Source organism: Helianthus annuus, chromosome 7 (genome assembly GCF_002127325.2).
Source record: "Helianthus annuus cultivar XRQ/B chromosome 7, HanXRQr2.0-SUNRISE, whole genome shotgun sequence".
Taxonomy (NCBI): Eukaryota; Viridiplantae; Streptophyta; class Magnoliopsida; order Asterales; family Asteraceae; genus Helianthus; species Helianthus annuus.
Genome location: NC_035439.2, coordinates 85,412,530 through 85,438,437, shown reverse-complemented (window position 1 = coordinate 85,438,437; position 25,908 = coordinate 85,412,530). Strand labels below are relative to the sequence as shown.

Below are 25,908 nucleotides of genomic sequence, written 5' to 3'. Positions count from 1 at the left end.
GAAAATTTTTCTAAAAATACAAAATTTGTTTCAGGAACAAGCTCGGAAGAGGAAGCAAAAAGCACATTCTGGAAACAATCTAACCAAGAATTCTGGCTGAGAAGAGAAAGAATGGAGCTTATGTGAAGAAAGAAACCAGAACCTGTTTCCGATGCAATGAAGCTGGTCACATTGCATGGAACTCTCTGAAAGCGACAAACACAAAACAGGGAGTTTCTAGAAAACTGAAAGAAGTTATTGTTGATAAAACCGAACCACCAATTGAAAATTTTAAAATTTTCAAAAATTCAACATTTGAAATTGGTGAGTGTTCGAAGAGATTTTACAGGCGAAGTGTAAAACTTGACAACCAAAAATGGGTTGTTATGAAATCTGAGGTAAAATCTGGCGATGAATCTGATTCCACAAAATCAGAGGAGCCACAGTTTGATGAGAGTGATGAAAACTCAGTTCCTTCAATGGATGATGAGAACTTTCCACCATTGAGGACTGAGAATTTTAAAAGGAAAGCTGGAAAGTCTGAAATCTCAAATCAGGATTATTCTGAAAAGGATAATTTTGATGTTGAGAAAGCATTTAATGGGAATGTAAAGAAAATTTTCTGAAAAATGGTTGATGGGAAGGTGAAAGGGGTAAAAGACTTTTACGCTAAAAAGAAAGCAACTTACACCCCAACAAAATCTGAATTGGAATCACCCAAGGCTGGTCAGGCTTGGGTGGACATTTTCTTTGCTTAAAAAACCTGACTTGCCGGAGATCCCAAGTTTGTAATCGTGGATCAGGAATCGGCATCATTCATTTATTATGAGTTTGTATGAAAAATTCTTAAAATTGTAATAATTTTACAAGTTGAATGACTACGCCGGAGCTTCCAGGTTGGTAAGTGCGAAGCAGGAATCGGCATTCTGATTGGTAAAATGGTTTGTGTAGAGGTGACATACCTACAAGTGGTATTGTTTGGTTATTTTTACAAGTGGTACAGGTTACTTTATTGCAAAACGGTAAATCAGGGACATTAAGTTGTACTTGATTTACTACATTTGATAAAACTGACAAGACGATGAACCATATCCTCGTACTTAACCAAGTGGTAAACTTACAAGTGGTAAAAACAAACTCATTTTCCGGAAAAATCATTTTGATTAAAATAAACTTAAGTGTTTTGAAATCATAATGAGAAAATGGTTTGTGATAGGGGGAGTTCTGATTGTTTACGCCTAGTGAATGGCGAATTGAGGCGATTTGATATTGGTTGTCATATTTCTGTACAGTTTGTTTTGAATTTTCTTCAAGTAGGTCAAGAGTTTTAGATAGTTTTCAAATTTTTCGTTAATGTGTTTGCATTTTAGGGGGAGTAGACATTTCTGAAAATCCAAAAACATTAGAAAATTTGAAAAAGCCAAAAACATGATAAAATTCAAAAATGAGTTTTGTTGTAAAAAGAGGAAATGATAGTACATCAATGGACTGTCACAACATGCTAAAGAATTGTAAAGATAAAATGTGATAAACAATCTCACTGTGGATATGCCAGTAGGTTTTTGCACATTTAGTAGATTGTGACGAGATATAAATCTAAAAATTCAAACTTGCTTATTCTGTGGGTTAACAAAACTGCTTGGATATATAGGTAACCCCTGAAATCTTGTTTGAAAGGTCCCTTATTCTGAGATACTAGGTCTTTATGCTCAGTGATATCTGGGGTATTATCCCGGGACTTCTGCTGTATGGAAGTACTGACCTAGTCCCCGAATAATACTTTCCGCAAAAGCTTGAAAAAGCATCGCCCTCAGCAAGCTGATGAAACAATAAAATTGATAGTCTCTGCTGTTGAAATAAAAAGATCCTCTAAAGGGGACACACCGAAAAGTCGAAGTCGTCATCTCTCTGCGTATACGGAAGTATCGACCTGAGCTCTCACGACCCTCGCATTTAACCCCTGAATAGATATCATTTGTGGTATATTCACCTGTAAGACCGAATATTGGGATCTGGATACGGGAGTATATTCAAGAAGTGGGACACACGGATAAGTTTAAGTAATTAAGACATTAACATCATATCTCGGAACAATTGAACTTTGTGTGAAAATTTAAGTGGACAAATATACTGACAATCTAGGTGAATTGTTTAGAACTTAAAATGAAATGAAGCTTAACGGTGTTGGTGACCTGTCTCAAAAACTGATATGATCCTCTTACACGAACTCACAAAAAATTTTGTTTGTAAATATTTCCTTACTACATTTAATGTTTCTTTATTACAAAATCAAAAAAGAATTTCAGTGTGTTTTAGCATAAAGTTTCAGAAAACTCAAAAAGATTTTCGACAACTGATATTGAAAAGCTGATTTTCAAAATTCCGAGTGCTAAACATGATGAGCAATATTTGAGGGGGAGTGTTTGTTTGGAATTAAATGTTTTCATAATTTAACCTTTAAAGTGGTTCATCAATATTGTCACTGATAAAGTTTCAGTTTGGTTTGAGGAAGAGTTTGTTTTAGTGCATACACCTTTATTCTAAATTGTAAAAATTATGTTTTAGGTAGAGAATTTGCAAGATAAGATGAGAAGCTGTTAGATGGAAAGCCAGACAACGATCCTGAAGATGTTACTGAAGAACAAAGGAATACCAGTAAACCGAGAGGGGGAGTCTGAAGATAGAGAGAAAGAAAAGCCCAGAGACTGATCAAGACTGAAGATGTGAAGACACAGCATTGTTGTGACTCGATAGTCGACTCCATCAACATCTGAGGGGGAGTCTGTTGGTGCACTACATCTGTTGATTTCGTCTTGGATCATGATATACATTGTATTGTATAGATTATGGTGCGTTTTACGAGAAAATAGGATGGCATATAGGTTTAAACTGGTAGGTCCGCTTATATGGACATAGTAGGTCCGCTTATGTGTCAGGTCCGCTTATACAGACATAGTAGGTCCGCTTATGTGTCAGGTCCGCTTATACGGACATAGTAGGTCCGCTTATTTGTCAGTTCCGCTTATACGGACATGTCCGTATGTGGGGACCTACCTGCACTATATATACCCATAAGCGAATCTCATTTGTAACCTTCTGATTTCCATACCGAGGTGCTGCCGGTGTGAGAATTTGTTGTAAACGCTGTTATATCAATCAACAAAGTGATTTAAGTGAAGATCTAGCTGTTTCTACTTCAGGTACTTGTTTTCCACACCTGTATCTGATCAAAACTCCTCTGATAGACTCGTTCGGGTCAGAATCCGATCCTACACATCGTAGTATATTTTTATTTTTCGTTACTCGTTAGTACGGATTCTTGGGTCTTGACATCTGAGTATAATTTATTTCTCGCTAGTATTTAGTACAGATTCCGTTTCCTCTTAATCATGTACGGATTCATAACCCCTTTACATCGTAGTATAATTTTATTTAATTTCGTTACTCTTTCGTATGTGTTCTGTTTTCTTTTCATCATAGGATAATTACGGGTACGAATTCCATGGTCTCTTATTCTTTAAACGTTATATTATTTTTATTTGATCTCGCACTGTACGGTTTGTGGTTTTCTACTATTAGTGTAATATGGTTTTCGTCATTCTCATAAGCACACGTTCTTGGTCTTTTAATCACAGTGTGTAGTTGTTTTACGATTGCCCTCATAGTGTTTAATTCGTTATAACATCGTCGTTTGTGATTGCTACTTGAACTTTTTAATATGGTTTAGAATACACGAATAGGTTTCCCAAGGAAGTTGTATACCTACTCAACAATCGGTAGAGGTTGTAGTACCTGCTCAACAGCCGGTAAAGGTTCTAGAAACCTGCTCAACGGCTGGTAGAGGTTGCTATACCTGCTCAACGGTTGGTAGAGGTTGTAGTATTATTTCAGTTGTGTGTAGATTATACATGGCCTTAGAGTTTGTACTCACTATGTCACCCGAGCATGTCTGGCTTGCCGTTTGGGCGTCAACGGCATGGCCCTCATCGTGACAGTGCATAATAAAAGTTCACGGCGTCTCTAACATGTGCTTGTGTAGCACCTTGGCCACTTAGAGGCGTATGGATCGATCCTAGCTCTGTTTCTGACTTCTGTTTTCTGACTTCTGGGGGATGGAATAATGGGTGCACGCCACACTCACCATCTCATTGGTGCATAGAGTAGCTACCTGTGTACCCCTCTGTTTCTGGCTCTGGGTGCTTCTATGTTACACAGATTATTTTGTTGATATACATCTGTCATGCAAGTTAGTATATGTTTCAGTATGTGAATAAGTTATGTTTTGATTTTGATACGATAAGTTATGTGTGCGTCTGACTATGCTCTGAATATGGTTCCAATCGTGAAATTCGATTATATTATGATATATTCAGAATCTGATTATGTCTCTATTTCTGATTATGAGTTTAGGTCTGGTTATGTTTGGGTCTGGTTATGTTCAGTATCCGATTAGGTTCTGTATTAGTTGTATTTGTTTTGACCGAGCATCCGTAATGGTTTTGTCGTAGTATCTGTCTTAGTGTGAGTTTCAGTTTCGACTTATATTCTGATGTCGTGTTATATGTTTATACTATATCAGTGAGTATTCGTTTTGATATCTGTCTTAGTATTTGTTTTTTTAAACTGTCTTTTAAAATATATTCATTTATAAAATCCTCTTAAAGATTTACTTATTTTGCTTTTAAATCTCCGGTTATCTACAGTGCTTTATTTTTTAGATATAAATTTCCAAAGTTAGTAAATCATTATTTTTCTTAAGTAATTACTTGCTATGAGACTCAATAAAGTATTATATCTTGTTTAAATCTCAACGTTTATTACAAGACAATATTTATTTATTTATTTTGGATTTCTATTTAACAAAGACAATTAACCTGTTTTCAAAATCGTTGAATTGTTAAGTGATGGTTAAGATAAAGTTGTTCATAAAAGAACAAATGTTTCTCATGTCGGTTTACGAAATTTATCATTATTAGTATTGTATTATTATTTTGTTTAGAAATGCAGGTAAATCAAATTATTATTTCTTAAATATATCACTTTTCATTTTTTTAGAAAATTATGTATTTTTGTCTAATGATGGTTGCTATTAAATATGAAAAATTATTATAATTTAAAATAATTTGAACGTTCAATATAAGAAAATAGTTTTGTGCTAAGTATCCCATATTAAAAATATTAGTATTATTAAATGATAAATTAGAATGGGTCCGTCTATAAATTAAAAATGGTTTTAATCATCATGGTCAACGTCTCCACATCAATTTTGTGTTGGGTCCGGTATCAGTGAAGTATCTGAATGACTTTTGTTTCCATATCAGTTTCCGTTGCAGTTCAGATCAGTTAGTGTATCAGTTCTTATATAAGTCTTGTGTCTTAATCTATTTTTAGTACTCGTGTCAGTAACCATTTCAGTTCAGTCTTAGTTATGTTTTATTGTGTTTTGCTTCCGCTGATATGACTTTACTTGTACTGTTGATTTCTCCGTTACTGAGCAATTTTTGGCTCAACCGTATTTCTCTTTTTGTGTTTTTCCATTTTGTTTTACAGGTAATATGGGATGATCTGGGATCTCAGTGAGGAGTGTTAGGAAGTTGTTGGCCAAGATTCTTTATTTCAGTACAGTAATAAATGTAATTAGGATCTTTTATTTAATGCTATAGTAATAAATGTAATTAGGATCTTTTATTTAATGCTATGGATTGGTTTTTAGTTTTGATATCTGTATGAGTGACACGTCAGCCTGTCCAGGTTGGGGTGTTACAATTATGGTATCAGAGCAAAGGCTCTTTCCTGTAGAAAAGTTAAACCTTAAAAACAACCTGTGAGTTAATGGGTAGACATTGGGTTAGGATTTCGACTTTCAATCAATCTTCATACTCATCAGTTTGTTGTCTTTAGGTCTATCTGCTAGAGTCATTTCTTTTGTCAATCGGTACTGGACCTACTGATGATCTGTTCAGTATCCAACTCTTTTTCTGTATCAATTGTGTATGTTTGGCACAATATCTTCGTCCGTTTTGTGTTTTGACTTCTGTAAGTGTCAGTTTTTGTTTCCGGCTTAGATTCATATTTTGTGCTAAGTATTATATCTATCAGTACATGCTCCAAGTGTCTATCTCAGTATTTGTTCTTGTGTTGGTTTTTGTTTCCTTTCTTGTTCCATATCATATTCCAAAATTTCCGTAAGTTCTCTAGTACATTGTGATATATAAGTTATCTAAGTTACTTTGTTTCTTAAATATAAAGTTTCCAGTTGTATAAAATATTTTTTATCTTTATCGGATAATAATTTGTTATTAAATTCAATAAATTATTGGTTTTCGATAAAATCCAAATGTTTATTCAAAGTAAATAGTTGGGTAGTTATTTTGTTTTAAAAAGAAATCATAGAGTTATTAAATATGTCGCCTGTAATGAATAGTTATTCTATCGTCATTATGGAATTCTTGAATGAAACGGAATATCGTTGAGGACATGACTGAAGTGACTATGTCATCGAACAAACTCAAGTACGCGCCCGTGGAGCTTGCTATCACACGTGCTTCAAGAGGTGTTTAACATCAGTAATATGTATCCTTGCGAAATCGTCGCAACTACTTTAGATATCACTACGTTATAATAATAATAATAATAATAATAATAATAATAATAATAATAATAATTATTATTATTATTATTATTATTATTATTATTATTATTATTATTATTATTATTATTATTATAGCTAACCATGATTTGTTTATCGCCACGCTACCTTTCTTTACAATTTTAATAGGTCACTGAGATACACGATAAGAGGACCGTTAGGGCACTTATGTAAGGTAATTGACAATTATGGTCGCGAACATAATCGTGAATTACATGTACATATGTGTGCTTTTGGACTCCTGTTGTGTAGATTAGTATGTACCTGAATTTGTTGTGTCTTAGCATTCTAAATCTCACTTTACTTGTTTTGTTATTTCTGAAATTGAATTTGTTTAGTATGCGTCTTTTGACCGTCTCAGGAAACTCCGTACATTTGTATGTATGATGTCTAATGGTTTGATATATGTAAAGTCTAATCCGTGTCTGTTATATGTGAAACGTTCGTTTTCGTAGTTAGCAATTTCGAGGACGAAATTTTTTTTAGTTGGGAAGAATTGTAATATTCAGAAATTTAATTATTAATATAATTCTAATTATCAACTTATTTTGGGATATTGTATTTAAATCGATAAGAAAAAGAAAATTAGTTGCACTAACTATCAGTTATCACCTTTTGCTATAACATAATATATGTATATAAAGATTTTGGTATATATGTATATAAAGATAAAGATTATATTTATGTAATAATGAGATAATTATAAATGAGTTATTTAAAGTCTATGAAGGATTACTTTAATTGGTTATAGAAGAAAAATATATCAATCTATTTTTTTTAGATATAGATCTGACCCATTATCTGTGAAAGGTTTGACATTAAAACAATCTTTCAACGATTTCACCGTAATCATCGTACCATTCTTAATCCGTTAACGATTTCTCAAGGAAACCGGAAATTTTGTTCACCTTCCATATCGATCTTTTAATCCCTGGAACCTCCCATTCAAACCTTACAGAAACTTATCAGTTCCGTGATGTGCTCCGTTCTCCGTTCCACCTAAATCGGTAGCTTCACACAACTACCATTTGCTCAGTTGATAACCGGATTGTACTCCGCCGCCACACCTCCTTTCGTCACTACCAGTTCCATCAGTTTAGTTCTCCGATCACAACCAACCGCTATTCAGGCCGTCGCAGCCGCACTCCGTCATCGGTTTAACTCCATCGCTACGTTACCCTGCCGCGACCATTACTGCTGTTTTACTCGTTATCGTTTGATCATCCGAAGCTCTAGGCGTTGGTGTTCGGTCGGATCTTTTTGGCGATTAAGGTTCGCATTATTTTTAAGGACGAATCGATTTGGATGTTTCTGTGCTTTGCTAATAAGGTACGGATTCTGTTTTTTTCCTTTCATCGTAGTATATTTTTATTTTTCGTTACTCGTTAGTACGGATTCTTGGGTCTTGACATCTGAGTATAATTTATTTCTCGCTAGTATTTAGTACAGATTCCGTTTCCTCTTAATCATAGTATAAATTTGTATCCGTTACCTTGTCGTACGGATTCATAACCCCTTTACATCGTAGTATAATTTTATTTAATTTCGTTACTCTTTCATACGGGTTCTGTTTTGTTTTCATCATAGGATAATTACGGGTACGAATTCTATGGTCTCTTATTCTTTAAACGTTATATTATTTTTATTTGATCTCGCACTGTACGGTTTGTGGTTCTCTACTATTAGTGTAATATGGTTTTCGTCATTCTCATAAGCACACGTTCTTGGTCTTTTAATCACAAGGTGTAGTTGTTTTACGATTGCCCTCATAGTGTTTAATTCGTTATAACGTCGTCGTTTGTGATTGCTACTTGAACTTTTTAATATGGTTTAGAATACACGAATAGGTTTCCCAAGGAAGTTGTATACCTACTCAACAATCGGTAGAGGTTGTAGTACCTGCTCAACAGCCGGTAGAGGTTCTAGAAACCTGCTCAACGGCTGGTAGAGGTTGCTATACCTGCTCAACGGTTGGTAGAGGTTGTAGTATTATTTCAGTTGTGTGTAGATTATACATGGCCTTAGAGTTTGTACTCACTATGTCACCCGAGCATGTCTGGCTTGCCGTTTGGGCGTCAACGGCATGGCCCTCATCGTGACAGTGCATAATAAAAGTTCACGGCGTCTCTAACATGTGCTTGTGTAGCACCTTGGCCACTTAGAGGCGTATGGATCGATCCTAGCTCTGTTTCTGACTTCTGTTTTCTGACTTCTGGGGGATGGAATAATGGGTGCACGCCACACTCACCATCTCATTGGTGCATAGAGTAGCTACCTGTGTACCCCTCTGTTTCTGGCTCTGGGTGCTTCTATGTTACACAGATTATTTTGTTGATATACATCTGTCATGCAAGTTAGTATATGTTTCAGTATGTGAATAAGTTATGTTTTGATTTTGATACGATAAGTTCTGTGTGCATCTGACTATGCTCTGAATATGGTTCCGATCGTGAAATTCGATTATATTATGATATGTTCAGAATCTGATTATGTCTCTGTTTCTGATTATGAGTTTGGGTCTGGTTATGTTCAGTATCCGATTATGTTCTGTATTAGTTGTATTTGTTTTGACCGAGCATCCGTAATGGTTTTGTCGCAGTATCTATCTTAGTGTGAGTTTCAGTTTCGACTTATATTCTGATGTCGTGTTACACGTTTAGTCTATATCAGTGAGTATTCGTTTTGATATCTGTCTTAGTATTTATTTTTTTAAACTGTCTTTTAAAATATATTCATTTATAAAATCTTCGTAAAGATTTACTTATTTTGCTTTTAAATCTCCGGTTATCTACAGTGCTTTATTTTTTAGATATAAATTTCCAAAGTTAGTAAGTCATTATTTTTCTTAAGTAATTACTTGCTATGAGACTCAATAAAGTATTATATCTTGTTTAAATCTCAACGTTTATTACAAGACAATATTTATTTATTTATTTTGGATTTCTATTTAACAAAGACAATTAACCTGTTTTCAAAATCGTTGAATTGTTAAGTGATGGTTAAGATAAAGTTGTTCATAAAAGAACAAATGTTTCTCATGTCGGTTTACGAAATTTATCATTATTAGTATTGTATTATTATTTTATTTAGAAATGCAGGTAAATCAAATTATTCTTTCTTAAATATATCACTTTTCATTTTTTAGAAAATTATGTATTTTTTTCTAATGATGGTTGCTATTAAATATGAAAAATTATTATAATTTAAAATAATTTGAACGTTCAATATAAGAAAATAGTTTTGTGCTAAGTATCCCATATTAAAATATTAGTATTATTAAATGATAAATTAGAATGGGTCCGTCTATAAATTAAAAATAGTTTTAATCATCATGGTCAACGTCTCCACATCAATTTTGTGTTGGGTCCGGTATCGGTTAAGTATCTGAATGACTTTTGTTTCCATATCAGTTTCCGTTGCAGTTCAGATCAGTTAGTGTATCAGTTCTTATATAAGTCTTGTGTCTTAATCTATTTTTAGTACTCGTGTCAGTAACCATTTCAGTTCAGTCCTAGTTATGTTTTATTGTGTTTTGCTTCCGCTGATATGACTTTACTTGTACTATTGATTTCTCCATTACCGAGCAATTTTTGGCTCAACCGTATTTCTCTTTTTGTGTTTTTCCATTTTGTTTTACAAGTAATATGGGATGATCTGGGATCTCAGTGAGGAGCGTTAGGAAGTTGTTGGCCAAGATTCTTTATTTCAGTACAGTAATAAATGTAATTAGGATCTTTTATTTAATGCTATGGATTGGTTTTTAGTTTTGATATCTGTATGAGTGACACGTCAGCCTGTCTAGGTTGGGGTGTTACAATATCTTCATCCTAATTCGACTAGGATTATACATAACGGGCTAATGGCTAATGGTTATGTGAAAATCGAAGTAATTGAAATATATCCCGAATACAAGAAAACGTCGCTTCCTGAACTTTCATGCTACGAGGAACTTGAAGATTATGGTAATGTCGTTGGTCATTTCATTCAGTGGCCACTTTCTTCAATAAAGGTTGTTTAATGTATGAATTATATATTACTTTCTTTTACTCTTACCTTCTAATATGTTTGTTAAACTGTAGCTTTCAAACATAGAGGCAACTCATCATATTCCAACCATGATACAACCAGCTCATGAAAACACATGTTATTCACCAGAGGTTAGGAGTCTTGTTTGGGTCTCGAGTCGAGTTACTCGCGTTCGGGTAGTATATTATTTAGATTATTTTTGTTTTATATGATAACAATTCCATTTGCTTTTATAGTTTGAGGATGTCACTGAACAATATCAAATTCATGAAAATCATCAAATTGATATGGAAATGGTCAAAAATGTTGGCGATGAGGTAATCATGTACTAACACTTAGATTGGTGAGGTAATAAAATCAATCAACTAATAGCATGTTTATAATTATGTAGTTTCTATTTGGCCCGCATGATTGTTCAACTGAACATGACGTTGACGGATGAGAAGAACTAGATATGATGGTAATCGAAAACTCAAAATATGCTATATATGTTTGTGTGCGTATATGTAACTACCATTTTTATGAAATTTGTTTGTTAAATAATGTAGTTTTCGGAACCTATTGAACAAACTCAAGCTTCAATGTTCTCAAAGGAACAACAAAGAATACAAGAGGCCTTGTGGACTATCGAACATTTGCGCCCTAAAAGTATAAAATCATTGGCCGAACGATTAAGAAAACACTATGGCGGCGAGATGAGCATTCAGCTTAAGTGTCCTACTGGGATGCGTCCCACTACCAATTCCAGTCACTCATATGATTATATTGAATATGAGGGGGTGTTGCAGTTTTTAGCAAACGGATTGCTTGATGCCAGCTTCATACATTGGTGTCAAATGTAAGTTATATTATAATTATCCTCATCATCTCTGACATCTATATTTTATTTTTAAATATGGTTAAGTATTTTAACATTCTGTTTATTTTCTTGAGATTAGGTTATTATATAATCACATACGGTCAAAAAAAGAGAATGCAAAAGGAAAAACTAGTGTTGCCTACTTCAATACCCAATACATCACCAGGAAAGAATGTGAGAAAAATCTGGCAAGTGTTAAAGAACACCTAGTTGAGGTCTACAAACTTCACAAGGACAAAAAGTATTTTCTCGCTCCATTTTTCTACGGGTAATGTATATTATTGTATTTTAACGTGTTATATTTATTTTTTTAATTTTATTATTGATCTTTTATAATGACGATAGCTTAATTACTTTTTTGAAGTGGTCATTGGGAGTTGTTTATTGTGTCCCCTTCGGACCGGAAAGGTTGGATTTTGGATTCAGTGTTGATTAGAGCCGAAAAGAATAAAAATCATTATCCTCTATTCAAACTACCTTTGGAAGTCAATTTACATGGAAGATGGCAAAGGTATGTTATCCATATATATTTTGTATTTTATAAAATTAAGTGATTATTTTATTAATGCATTTTTGTTTAATTCAATGTAGTGTATGCAACAACATGGCTCTTGGGAGTGTGGATATTTGGTAATAAGAAACATGTTCAACTTTGTTCTCGAAAAGCAATATGATTTCCCGAAAAAGGTAAGTGTTGTATTTAATTTACATATTTTGAATCAATTCTAGATGTTTGAATCAATCTCATTTTGTTTACTTGTTTTTTCAGATTTGGAACGACACAAGAGATGTCACTAAAGCGGAAATCGATGAGTTGGTTAAGAACATCATGACTCGATTTTTCAGAGAAGTGTTTAATGATACCACCAAGAAATAATATTGTGTTTGAACAATTTTTGTAAGATATGTCCACTATCAAACATGTTTAGGATATATCTATTTAGGTTTGTTGATGAAACACGTTTGTGATGTTTGTTTGGATGTTTAGTGTAATTTTGGTTTCATTTATATGCATTTGTCTTTGTTTTTTACATATTTTTGGGTGGTTGCATTTATTGAGAAATTCTTGGCATTCAACAGGAGTTTTATAGAGCATTGTAAAGAGATTTTTTTGGGCATTTTAAAGGGTTTTTTTGAGCGTTTATGGTTCAAGTAATTCAGGGTTTTAGGAAAGTCTTTTTAGGCGTTTTGGGATTTATTTTGAGTGATTTTTGGAAGGTTTTTTTTAGGCGTTTCCATGTTATTTTGGGCAGTTTTGAGCAGGCTTCTTAGGGCTCATTTTTAGGCGTTTTATGTACAATATGGGCGAGTTAATAAACGCTCAGAATGAGTCCTTTGTTTTTTTCCAGCCACTATTGTTTAGGCGTTCCTAAATCTACTGAAAACTGCTCAAAATCAATGTTTTGAATGCTCAAAGAAATAATTTTTGTAGTAGTGATATAATGTTAAAGATGATAAATGTTGAAGAAGAAAATACACTTTAAGAGTTTTTTTAGCATGTGGGGTAAATAGGTATTTAGATTAGAATAAGAGTGTAATTAATCCAATATCTAAATTAAAAAAGGGTAAATATGTAATTTTATAAAAAAAGGGGGAAATGTGTAATTGATTTTAAAGGTTGGATAAATATGTAATAAAAACTTAGAGTAAGAGGGATATATGTAAATATCCCAATAATTAGGGTGGAATCTTCATATTGCATTGGCTTAATTCACTAGTTTTCAGTAAACCCAGATATTTATATTTGTGTTAAAGCTTAAACTAATTTTTAATTGGTTTAATAGCTTAAAGCTATGGATTATTAGATTGGTTTTCTCTCTATGTTTCCCTAACAATGTTTTAACACAGTTAGTCCTTCTAGGTTCTGCAAAGCGAAGTTCAAAACTCCTAGCATGAAAATGCTATGATCTAAATTGGTTTGGAGAACTGATTAAAGGAGTTGTTCTTAACTAAAGATTCAAAAGGGACTAATGATAGAACAAATTATTATTGTTGATTTGTTGCATCTGGGCTTATCGTTTATTCAATTCCATTGATGAAAATGATTATGCAGAGTTTCACACAACATGTTCGATCAAATGTCATAATGAAGTCAGGTGTCTTGAAATTCTGTTATTTCTATTTTTCATTTTGTAGCTATGATGTTTGTATCAATATTGGAATGCTACTAATTTTCTTAGGGTTAAAAGACAATGTAATTTGATCCTCAACTCATTATTTAAACCCTCAAATTGCGATTTGATACTACTACTTATGTTCTATATACTAGTTAGTTCCGTGGCTACCGCAGAAGCATATTGAAAGTAAAAATCAGTAGTAAAGTTGCTAAAAAATAACAGCAAAAGTTCTGCAAAAACATCATATATGTATCAAAATTAAGTGACAACATTTCCTTGATTTAACATTAAAACATTAGTAATTAGTGAAGACAACAACAAATTGTGTGAAAACATTCAACATCAAATCAGTGTGAAAACAACAACAAATTGTGGTAAAGCAACTGCAAAGACAACAACAAATATGTGCATCAATGAAGCAACAATCATGCCTTTATAATACAGCTAAACAACAGTTCATAACTCTAATCAATAGTTGTTTATAATAATCAATACTTTGGTAAAGACAAATAGTTTCTCAATGGTTGTTCATAAGTTATTTCAAAGGCGAACATAAGTTGTTCCTAAGATTCGGTCGTTTTATATAAGCTCTTTCACAAGTAATTGGATGACATCGGGTTGAAGGTTTTACACAAAAATAAGACTCAAAAGCAATTGGATGCTAGTTTTATGGATTTCATTTGACATTAAATCCTATGTTGTATGTCTACAAGTTAGACACCCTATGTTTGCTTAGTACTTTGGGGTTGTGGACATAAGACTCTTTTAGATTCCTTGGGTAAGAATCAAAACAAGATAATGCTTCATCTTAGGGGGAGCTAAAATGTAGGGGAAGGGAATTAAATGGAAGACAAGGGAAGCAAGTTGCAATGAAGGGAACATCATCTCTTTGTTCCATTATATATCATTGGATTTCTACTTATGCATTTTTCATCTTACCAATAAGGGAAGATTGCTGGGTTTTGAGTTTTCACATAAATTGATAAGATTTGGAAAGATCAAAATGGATCTTAATTGTTGAAGAAATTCACTGATATTTGCAAGAAAGAGCAAAATTCACAGTAGCAATCCACTATTATCAAGATCATGAAGATGTCAAGACTCTGATACCCGGGCTACAACTAATCAATTGAAACTTGCGTTATCACAGTTATCCGTTGTTTGTATTGGTCTTTGTTATTTCAAATTTTAGAGTTTTGGTTCTTGTACTATAAATAAATATTGACTTCCTTGAAAAGGCATGTGTGTGTACTATCTTCATGTATCTATGATGTAAGAACTCTATGGATACAAAACCCATGGAGGTTGAATGAATCAGTGATGATAAAATTGCTTTTCATTCGTATCTTCTTTCTTATCTCTCAATTCCTCCTTATGATTGTGCTTATTGTTTTTCATCACACACCTATCTCCTACATTAAGATTTTCATATCATATTGATTTCACACAAAATTAGAATCAAATATATTGGAACCATAAGAAGGGTATCATCGATCTCTAGATTGATTTCATTCAAGCGACGTTTAAACTGTCTCTTTGAACTCTACGATATGAGATCTTAGGTTTTCACTCTTGGATTTGTAGCTTGTAGATTTTAGAATTTTTGTTTATATCATTGTATCTTTTTTGTGACTCATTGTGTCTTTTTTCCTTGACATTGTGTTATATCTCTCGGCATTGATTTTGCTCGAATTTGTGATATATTTTGCGATCCATTGTGTCTTTGTACACTTATTAGATTTAGGAGATTTTGTAAAATAACTTTACCCTATGTATATTAGCATAAGTACACATTTTTATACTTTTAAAAAATAGGAGAGAAGAAAAAAAATCAAAGATATAACTGGAAAAGAGAAATAAATCATTCTTTTTTCAAGTTTACCATTTTCATTGAATGTTATATATAAACATGCTTATGTGGTTCTTATGGTTCTAAGCATATGTTGGTTTTTAAACGAGTTAGAAAACAAAACATTAATCTAAATTGTTTATATTTCCTAATCGTCATTTCAAAAATTTTAATGTTATGCATTTTACATACGCACACGTAGGTTATGCACATACATAAACCATCTGGTTACCATCAAAATAATTTGCATAAATATGTAGTTAGTATTCTATATCATATTTTGTATCCTACCAACACATGTGCACTTAATATAAGCTATGCTACACATTGAACTACTCATCATGTGATGTGTAGTTTATATACATTTATCTCTTAAGATAAAATAAAAATACTTTTTTTCAGTTCGAAGCGTACCAAACGAAGATGAAAACACGCGTATAATTACACTGCAACAAAATAGAAGTATAATAATTATTACGCTATTTTGAAATTGTAGTGTAATAATTACTCTAGTGATTTACACATTAAAAACTTTTTTTTTCTAAATCCCGCCCATATATATCCACAATTCTTCATAGTGTACATATTACACTAGTTCAGCAAATTAAATAGACTGATAAACAAATTGACAGGTAGTCTGGGTTGAAATAAATTACAACATTTAATATTGTTAGAAGTATTATTAAACTATAGATATGTTTTATATTTATTCGAACTTATATGTAGTTATGATATGTATTCGGATCATAGCTTATGTATTTAGGATGATAAGCGGGTGGTGTTTTAAACACAACTGCCGGAGCAGTTACCCGCCAAAATTAACCGCCAAAAACAATGATATTTATAGTTGATTGCCGGCAATTATTCCGGTTATCAAGACAGTTTCCTTACAACCGAAATTGTCCACAAATCATTCGTTTTCTGCACACTTTACTTAATTCATTTTCTGCACTTTCACATTATGCAAATTATGTCTGAGAAATCATCCAAAACTTCCGCTGCAAGTGAACCGGTTGTCCAACATAGTGGTATCAGAGCCGCTACAAGGAAACATGCAGAAATCAAACCGCGTGCAACCACCATGCCTTGTCAACACTGTGTTGATGAGAAGAACGAAAAAGATAGACGAATCCCTCGTGTAAGACTATGCTACTACTTCCATCTACCGGGGCATCAAATCTACATGTGTAAGGCCAAGGAAAACGACGAAGCGACGTAACTGATCAAGCAGGAAATCAACATCGGAATCAGTAGACAAGAAGATGATGTTCACTGCCAGAATGAAATGATTGTCACCGGGACTGAGGGTGGACAATGGGGAGAAATCTGGTACGTAAATCCGACGTTCAAACATCATTTCGTAGGTAATCTTAATGTTTTCAAACGGGTAAAACACATGATGGGTGTAGAAACAAGATCAGGAATGAATAATTTCCTGTTCATACGAGAGGTGGGATCGGTGGAAATGAAAACTGGGAATGATACACTACGAATCCACAGTGTTTTCTATTCACCGGAAATTGACTGGAATGTTCTTAGCCTTGATCAATTAACACTTCATGGTTTTACGATCAGAAAATCCGGTGATACGTGTAAAATATTATCCATGTTTTCATCTCCAGTAGTGAATTCGGTAAGCGAAGTGAGTGGGTTAACAAAAGAGGATGAATTGGGTTTAAGTGAGAAACGAAGGTTGCAAGATCTGTGTACGGTAGATGATGAATTCAAAGATAACTATTTGAATTCTTATTTCGAGACATTAAATGTTTCGAATGAAGATGAGAATGATTGGAGTCGGATGATCATAAGGGCAAATTCCATGACTTTGCTGATTGCAACGCTTTGCTAGATATGATTGATAACCGAGACTATATATTCAAGTATAAGTATGATCTTGAAAAGAAGTTTGAAGAAATGGTGCGATGGTTCCTGAACGTTTACATGGGAATAACTTCAAGACCAGTTCCTCTATATTCTCCGAACAAAAGGAGGATTGATCTGTTAAGCCTGTACGTGTTGGTAGCAAGAGACGGCGGCTACCAGGATGTTACCACTAATATATGGCCGATAATAGCGAAGGACTTAGGATTTGACTACCAAGACGGAGATTACATGAGGGTTATCTATGCCATGTATCTTGACGTTTTGGAATATTATTACAAGTTTAAATCAGTGCAGGAAAAAGTGTATGATAAAGAAATGGTGAATGAGGAAGAAGGTCCCTCTCAAGGCTGCCACAGGAGAAGGAAAAGTACAGGAGATTTTCATGATGATGCGGATTCGGCTCAATATGCTCTCTTCGCCGGGAACGGATGGGAAGACGACTGGAATCTACAAAAGAAGAGGAAGCGATTCAACTTTAATCACATGAAGAAAGCCGTTGAAGATGCAAATCGAAGTGTTATGCAGCAAGCTTCAAAACATAACTAAAGTTTAAGGGGGGGTTATGTTAGAAGTATTATTAAACTTTAGATATGTATTATATTTATTCGAACTTATATGTAGTTATGATATGTATTCGGATGATAGCTTATGTATTTAGGATGATAAGTGGGTGGTGTTTTAAACACAACTGCCGGAGCAGTTACCCGCCAAAATCAATGATATATATAGTTGATTGCCGGCAATTATTCCGGTTATCAAGACAGTTTCCTTACAACCAAAATTGTCCACAAATCATTCGTTTTCTTCACACTTTACTTAATTCATTTTCTACACTTTCACATTATGCAAATCATGTCTGAGAAATCATCCAAAACTTCCGCTGCAAGTGAACCGGTTGTCCAACAAATATTCCCAGTAATGTTATAAAAATGAGTAATAAGGTAACATGCCCTTAAATAGTTAAAACATCATTTAAATAAAAAAAACTGTATTCTATGGGCATGTTATTAGAGTTAGCTCCATTGGAGTGAAAGTATCTCGAGTGCAGTTTTCAGGACCAAGGGTTATAGGCTCTTCTTCCTGCATTTTCAGATGTACAAAAATTAAAATATGATCAATTCAAATAAAAAAAATTATATATTGTAAGAAAAAAAATTAAGGTACCTTTAGGAGGTTTCTAAAGTAAGTTGTTGTATAATTCCCTGATGGAAAGAGAACTTCTATTAGGTCCGCTAGGACTAGTTGTGGTTGTGACACTGCTCCATCAAACCAATCTTGAAAACAAAATGAAGAAAATATTATAAGTTATTTATGTTTTTTGAAAAACGGGTAAATACTAGAGTGTTTCTTCTCTACAAACAACGCGATGCCTCACGGATGAGGCCACCTCACAGTTGTGGTCAGTTATCCCATAGGCCACACTTCTTCTCCACAAACGAATGGACTTACTGACCCCCCCCCCCCCCCACACACACACGAAACTAGCACGCTTACTCCAGGGACGGTTCGTGGCCACAGACTAGGGAGTCCTATTAGTCCTCACGACATTCACAGACGATAAACTGTAACTACCTATGAGCTAAGTATGGAAATACAAATTCACATTTTAATTAAATTAAAATAAAAATATCTTCGGTAGTCAACTTGATGTTAAGAACGTGTTTCTACACGGGGACTTAAATGAAACCGTATATATTTTTCAACCACCAGGATTTGTCAATTTGAATCGGCCTACTCACGTATGTCGCCTTCGAAAGTCACTTTATGGTTTAAAACAAGCACCACGGGCATGGTACCATCGGTTCGTGAATTTTATCATTTCTTGCGGGTTTCGAAGTGCTATATCTGATAGCTCATTATTCATATATCATCGTACTAACTAAATGGCATACTTACTATTATACGTGGACGATATTGTACTCACATCTTCTGACACTTCCCTACTTCAACATTTCATTAAACTTTTATCTCATGAATTAGAACCAATATCAATTTCAATTTCTTGGCATTCGAGTTTTATCTCAAAATGGTGGGTTGTTTTTTTCTCAAGAGTCTTATGCAAGTGACATAATTTCACGAGCCAACATGCAAAATTGTAAACCATCAGCCACTCCCACCGATACCGGAAATAAACTTAGTGCATAAGCTGGAAAACTTCTACCTGACGGCTCTCTTTATCGTAGCCTAGCTGATGCCCTTCAATATCTCACCATCACTCAGCCTCAGCCTGACATAGCATACGCAGTCTAACATGTATGTTTATTTATGCATGCATCCCGTGAGCCCCACTTTAATTTTCTGAAGTGTTTACTGAGGTATCTCAAAGGTACCTTGAATCATGGGCTTCACTTAACTCCCGCCAAATCATTTAGTTGACTACCTATTCTGATGCCACTTAAGGGTGTGTCCTAACACTTGTATATCCACTTTAGGATATTGTGTTTTCCTCGTCGACAACTTATCGTGTTCCTCTAAACATCAACCTACCATATCACGATCCAGCGCTGAAGCCGAGTATCAGGAGGTTACTAATACGGCTGCTAAACTAACATGGGATCACCACTTGCTTCTTGAGTGTCATGTCCCAATTAAATAGGCATTCGTAATCTACGGCAACAATATCTCGGCCAGGTACGTGTCGCAAAACCCAGTCTAGCACCAACGCACTAAACATGTCGAGATTAACATATATTTTGCGTGGGAAAAAGTTCAGCATGGCTCTATTCAAGTATACATGTCCCTGCTGACAGCCAGTACGCAGACATATTTACTAAAGTTTTCTAACGCCAATTATTTAATCGTTTTAAAGCTAATCTTTGCATCCAACCAACTACTATTGCGACTTAGGAAGATACTAGCCAACACCATATTCACCAAAGATATCTTGTATTTTAATGTAACGATGTGATTTTTCATTTTCATACTTAGCTCATAGGTAGTTACAATTGTGTGTGTGTGTGTATGTTCATATATATATATATATATATATGGATAATGCTAGATAAAAAACCCTAAAATTCTTAGAAAACTCTGGAAACCCAAATGGGAAGCCATTTTTACCCAACCTCCCGACATTTTTTTTTTTGAAAAAAATTACACATGTAATATACATGTTTTAGAGTGTTTTGGGCCAAAAAAAACAAAAAAGCGCCGAAGGGATTTTTTTTAAAAAAATAAACAAATTTCAGCTCCTAACACGTGTTAAGCAAAAAAGACATAATTTCGCTGAAAATTGCTGAAACTTGTTTTTTTTTTTTAAATATCCCTTCGGCGCTTTTTTGATTTTTTTGGCTCAAAAGTCTTAAAAACATGTATATTACATGTGTTATTTTTTTCAAAAAAAAAAATGTCGGGAGCTTGGGTTTTCTCGGGTTTTTTATATATATAGGGTTTTCTATCTAGCCCTACCCTATATATATATATATATATATTCTAGTATGTTTCTTTGCAATTCAATCAATAAAATCTCAAAGAATTTCAAGTCCCCTTCCTAGCAATATCTACAGCTCACCTCTCCTCTCACTGTTCCATCTAAGAATTCGTGAGGGTTGACGGAATTGCATTGCTGCTGGTCTTATATGATTATTTTGAGAGGAAATATATTTGTGGTTCAAAATTACAAGTTTACCCTTAGCACGGTTTTAATAAACTCACTTCTTATTATTATTATTATTATTATAAACTTAAGCCGATTATGTAAGGAAACTGATACACCCGCTTAGATTTTTTATAAGATTAAACGATATTGACGAAATTTTTATTCATTCAACATTTAAATAAGCTTCAACAGAACATACCAAGAGCTAGATCAGTTGAAAGACGTTTATCGTGTCTCCACACGCTTTGAGATGAAAGAAAACCAAAACAAGATTTATCATCTATATTGAGGTTTTGGAGAAACAATGTTGCGTTGTAGCCAAACGGGTCTGTCGTTAATGTTCCGTCAATCACTACATCTACGGTCTAAATAACAAGAAGTTAGAATCCGAGTAAAGTTTGTGGATAAATTTAAATAAAGTCGAGTAAAACTTACACATAAGATGGCATGTAGTAGTTCCAAATCTTCAATAGATGATGTGTTGTATGTTATTTTGTTTATGGAGTCATCCAAATTCTCTCCACCTGCATCTTCTACATACTGTTGCACATGTACCAAAATGTTGGTTTATTAGTTTCACCTGCTTAATATTTTAATTCTGATATAATATTTGTGTTTTAAGTTATAAATCGATCCATCTTGCAAATCAAACATCAAAAGGTTTTGTCCACATGAGAAATATTGGGTCATAATATCACCAACGCATTTTGGGCACACTGACTATGATGAAAGAACTCCACAGTTAAGCATGCTCGAGCGAGAGTAGCATCGAGATGCATGACCTCTTGGGAAGTCTCCACTTGGACAACCAAAAACAAATTCGTAAGCCCCTAGTGAGCAAAGCCGGCGATATTGGTTGTATAAGAAGCCGGGTGATACAACAACAACAACCAAACTCAATAATATACCACCAATAGCAAAACTATTTGTAGGGTATTGGGAAGGTGGAATGTAGGAAAAATATACCTCTATCACATAGGATAGAGAGACATCATCCAGAGAGCTAGACCCAACTTAGAACCAAATTCGGATATCACATAAGTACTAAATTTTGGAATTAAAGGGAACAAGATAAATATGTGGACTTCATCTGGATTTCTAACATATTTAATTAGCATCTTCATCAAATATTTCACATGAGTGCATGCACTTTCTCATTACATGAGTGTTCTCTTAGGTGCAACTAATAATGGTGCTTATTCTTCTGATATTTAATTTGCAATAGCATACCTTTAGCTTGTATGCTTCATCTGTGAAAGACCAAGCACCCTGCACCATAAGAAAGATACAGTTCTAGATATAAGGCTTTAACTTTTTAACCATTCATCCTCTCCAAATTTTTCATGGTGTCCAAATACATTAGTGAGTCGACCAACATATATAATGAAAATAAAATGAAAAAGAAAGATCAAAATCAAAAAAAATCAAACATTATCTAACTAACAAAACATGTGAGCACACATATGACACACATATGGCGAGATGCATATGGGAGCCACATGCGTTGCGAGTCTAAATCTAAAGAAGATATCTTTTGTTTTTCTATAGGTATACTTACATCATTAAACTCCATCCAGGCCACTGTTGGTTTGAGGTTTTTGCTTGCTACTGAATTAACCAAGCACATGTAATTGCTTTTCACCTGCATAACCAAAAGCATCAACAGTCAATCATGAAATGTAACAAATACAATTGTGGCAGAACTAGAACTTTTCAGTAAGGGTAATCATAAGATTCTCTTCTCTACTGGTTAAAACTTGATGGCTTGACTCATGTTTTTCTAAAAAAAAACCTCAGAATTTTGTTTTGTCTGTTAAATAGGTAAATAAAATAAAGAAACTTAAACAATGCTACACTTACGGCATCATAGATTTCATTTGCTCTCACTTCATCGTTTGCAAAAATTCCCAAGTACTTGATCCATTCCGCCCTCTAACAACTCGACAATTGACAATCATGAGAGATCTAAAGACGTGAAATCTAGAATGGAAAAATATATGGTTTGTATGGAATCATTTTTGAAAGTGAATATATAAGGCTACTAGGAGACAGTGTTGGATGTGTTTCAGTTGTTTATAATCATGATAATTAAGTATAAACTGTTTCATTGTTAGAAAAGACTATGATTAAAGGTCTACAAGTAGTATGATGTAATACTCAAATAATCATAATTATTTTTATCTTGGGCTAGTTCATATAAGTAGTGAGTTTCTAAAAGCAACTTGAAATTCACATAATAGTAAAAAGTTATAATTAGTAGTGGGTAGCTCATTAGTCTTTGTTTGGTTCTCTCTCTCTCTCTATATATATATATAGAGAGAGAGAGGATGGAGTTTGGCTACAAAGTTAATTTTTCCTATAAAGTGTACAGAGTCATAAAACACACTCAAAACCCACAAATAATAGAGTGAAGATCACTAAAACACAATTTCCAAACCCTAACAGTTTAAAAAAATTTCAAACACACCATCGTAGAACTATGAATATAAAACATAACATGATAATCAACATAAAACACACTAATGTTAGTCATTTGATAATTAAAGCATTATCATCCAAAACACAATACAAAACCTACAAATATGGCGTTTTAGTAATCTTCAATTTGTTATTTATGGGTTTTGAGTGTGTCTTATGATTGACATTATGGTATTTTATGCCTTCTTATATTTTGTTGGAAAAATAGACTTTCTAGTCAACTCCCAACCTATATATATTTAACTTATTCTAGGCTAGTTTCGTTTATCTTCGTATTATAAACTCGGTTAATTAATCAAGAATGAGATACACTACGCTTTATACCAAAACCTGATTATAGGCAACTTGAAAAAAATTAATTGAATAATCACTTCCATAACACAATACCAAACACGCCCCATGAGATATAGAATTGAAGTAGGGTAGTACTTGGAGAGGAGCTTGCTCGTCCCTGGGAAAAAAAGTAACGTAATTGCACGATTGAGTTTCTTGGTCATCGTCATGGCCGATGAAATGTGCGGCATATTGAGAAAATTGTTGTGGCTCACTGTTGTTGAGCATTTGAAGTTCACCCTCATTGTACAGTTTAAGCAGACATGGAGACGCTACCTTCTCTGATGTGATGCCCTTCATCGTCGGCATGAGGCCTAGAAGCTGTTCATGTTTTATTGGCAATCCGATAGTTAAACTATAACTCGTATAGACAGGTGTATAATAAAGTTCTAGAAAAGGGACTATTTAACATGTACTATCTAATTCACAACATGTACAAATATAGATACAACAGTATATGTGGTCATGTTGATAGATTATTAAACCGATAACTATGTTAGTGTGAAATTACAGGCAGGTGTGTGTTTATAAAATTACCAATCACCAAATGTTAATCGTGATTATTGTATGCATCACATCAATAACATAATATGCTTGTACATAGAGATTGATAAGACTTACAAACAAACGCATAATCTCACCTCGAAGAATGAAACTGCAAAGATCCAAAAGAAAACAAAGATATATTATGAATGTTAATGTATATTTAATTTCTAGGTAATAAACAATAATCTAAGTGTTATCTTATACTATTCCAAATATACAAATCATGTAATATGGTTTATTGTTTAGGTATTTGCAAAATAATTCATATTCAATGATTGTTTATAGGTTTCAAAATAAAAAAGTAAAGCATGAAGAAGCATATTTAATATACAATAAACCTGGAAAATAACGAGCATCCATGGAGAAGTTTGATATTGGGACGACAAATGATTTGATCCTTGGTGTGCAATATTTAGTCCTTGGCGCCATCCTTGAGTTATTCTGCACCATTATTATAAAAAATTAAAATCCAACATTTTAACCTATGCTTAATAGTGTTTCAACCATGAATAATTTTCCATTTCACCTAAATTTAAGCATATCTAGTTTCACTGATTCATATTTAACCTAGATTTAATGCTCAATTTTTTTTACCTTTAAAACGGACCGTAAACATCTAATCTAACTAACAAAGTGATCGAGGGAAAATTTCTCACATCACTTTCGTTAAAAAAATCGTTAAATAAAGAAAATACCCATATAAAATTTAGGTTTGCAAGAAAAAAAAATATCTAACAGCAATTTGTTATTAGTAGACAACTAAATAACGTTGTAAAACACTAATTTGAAACAAACAAGTGCATGTCTCAACAGGATATGCCTACGGTCTTAATATATTATTTTATAGTGATTTTCTACTATTTCTTTTATTTTTATGTTTATTAAAGTTGAAACAGTTTTTGCAGCTTATGAATCAAAGCAATTCAAATTCATTCTATTTGACGAATGATTGAATGGTGATCACTTGCAATAGGTACCTGGATGAGAAGATAGCTCTTGCCATCGAGGTCGTTTTTGATGACTTTGAAGGTATTACCATAATATAAATGAAAGTAAGCAGCATCGTCTAGCTTCGACATGTTACCAACGTTGACTTTGATGGCTGCACCCTCTACCATACCTCCGCCAACGAGAAGCAAAAGACCGCCCAACGCCAATAAAAGAACCTCCATACACACTAACATATCTATGCAAGAAGCTGTACTATAGATAGAGATATAGAATGTGACAGGATTGGCATTTTGTGAATGTGAATATATATAATAAGTATTTTATGCCTCAGCCAAAGGTGAAGGCAAAGTGAAGTGGGTGAGTTATAGAGTTGGTGTATATCTTACTCCTATCTGTCAAATATATATAATTTTGGAAATTGAGGCTTGCCTTTATATATTGAACCCCTTGTTGTTTGTTTTTTAGATTTTACATCTCATGTTCTCTTTTACGTTCTTTAAAATAATTATCCATGCATCCATTCATAAATAAAGAAATGTAATGTAGGCAATAATGCAATATATACACTCAGATATCAGATTTCTTGAAGTTATTATAAATAAATATTAATTAAACATTATTTTAATCAAGTATAAATCA

The 25,908-nt window shown here is 33.6% G+C and overlaps 1 protein-coding gene across 2 annotated transcripts; it reads right to left on the bottom strand.

Annotated features, from left to right (window-relative positions):
• Positions 1 to 18,144: 18,144 nt before the first annotated feature.
• Positions 18,145 to 25,564, bottom strand: LOC110894592. Of its 2 annotated transcripts, XM_022141813.2 has the most exons (11): positions 25,296 to 25,563; positions 24,657 to 24,759; positions 24,414 to 24,427; positions 23,869 to 24,093; positions 22,822 to 22,893; positions 22,520 to 22,603; positions 22,192 to 22,230; positions 21,397 to 21,501; positions 21,161 to 21,326; positions 18,528 to 18,637; positions 18,145 to 18,443 (listed from the first exon to the last, which is right to left on the bottom strand). In XM_022141813.2, the coding sequence occupies exons 1-11, from the start codon at positions 25,500 to 25,502 to the stop codon at positions 18,357 to 18,359; spliced, it is 1,212 nt and encodes a 403-aa protein (XP_021997505.1). In that variant the 5' UTR covers positions 25,503 to 25,563; the 3' UTR covers positions 18,145 to 18,356. The 2 variants fall into 2 exon arrangements, with proteins under 2 accessions (XP_021997505.1, XP_035831527.1); XM_035975634.1 differs by lacking the exon at positions 22,192 to 22,230 and having other exon boundaries at positions 25,296 to 25,564.
• Positions 25,565 to 25,908: the final 344 nt, after the last annotated feature.

What these genes read in the sequence shown, in the direction of transcription:
- LOC110894592 (XM_022141813.2), bottom strand. Translation starts at nt 25,502, where the DNA reads ATGTTAGTGTGTATGGAGGTTCTTTTATTGGCGTTGGGCGGTCTTTTG. An exon ending in ACGAGCAAGCTCCTCTCCAA is followed by an intron (nt 22,894 to 23,868) that starts GTACTACCCTAC and finishes TCGAGTTGTTAG; the next exon opens with AGGGCGGAATGGATCAAGTA. An exon ending in CAAATGAAATCTATGATGCC is followed by an intron (nt 22,604 to 22,821) that starts GTAAGTGTAGCA and finishes TTGGTTATGCAG; the next exon opens with GTGAAAAGCAATTACATGTG.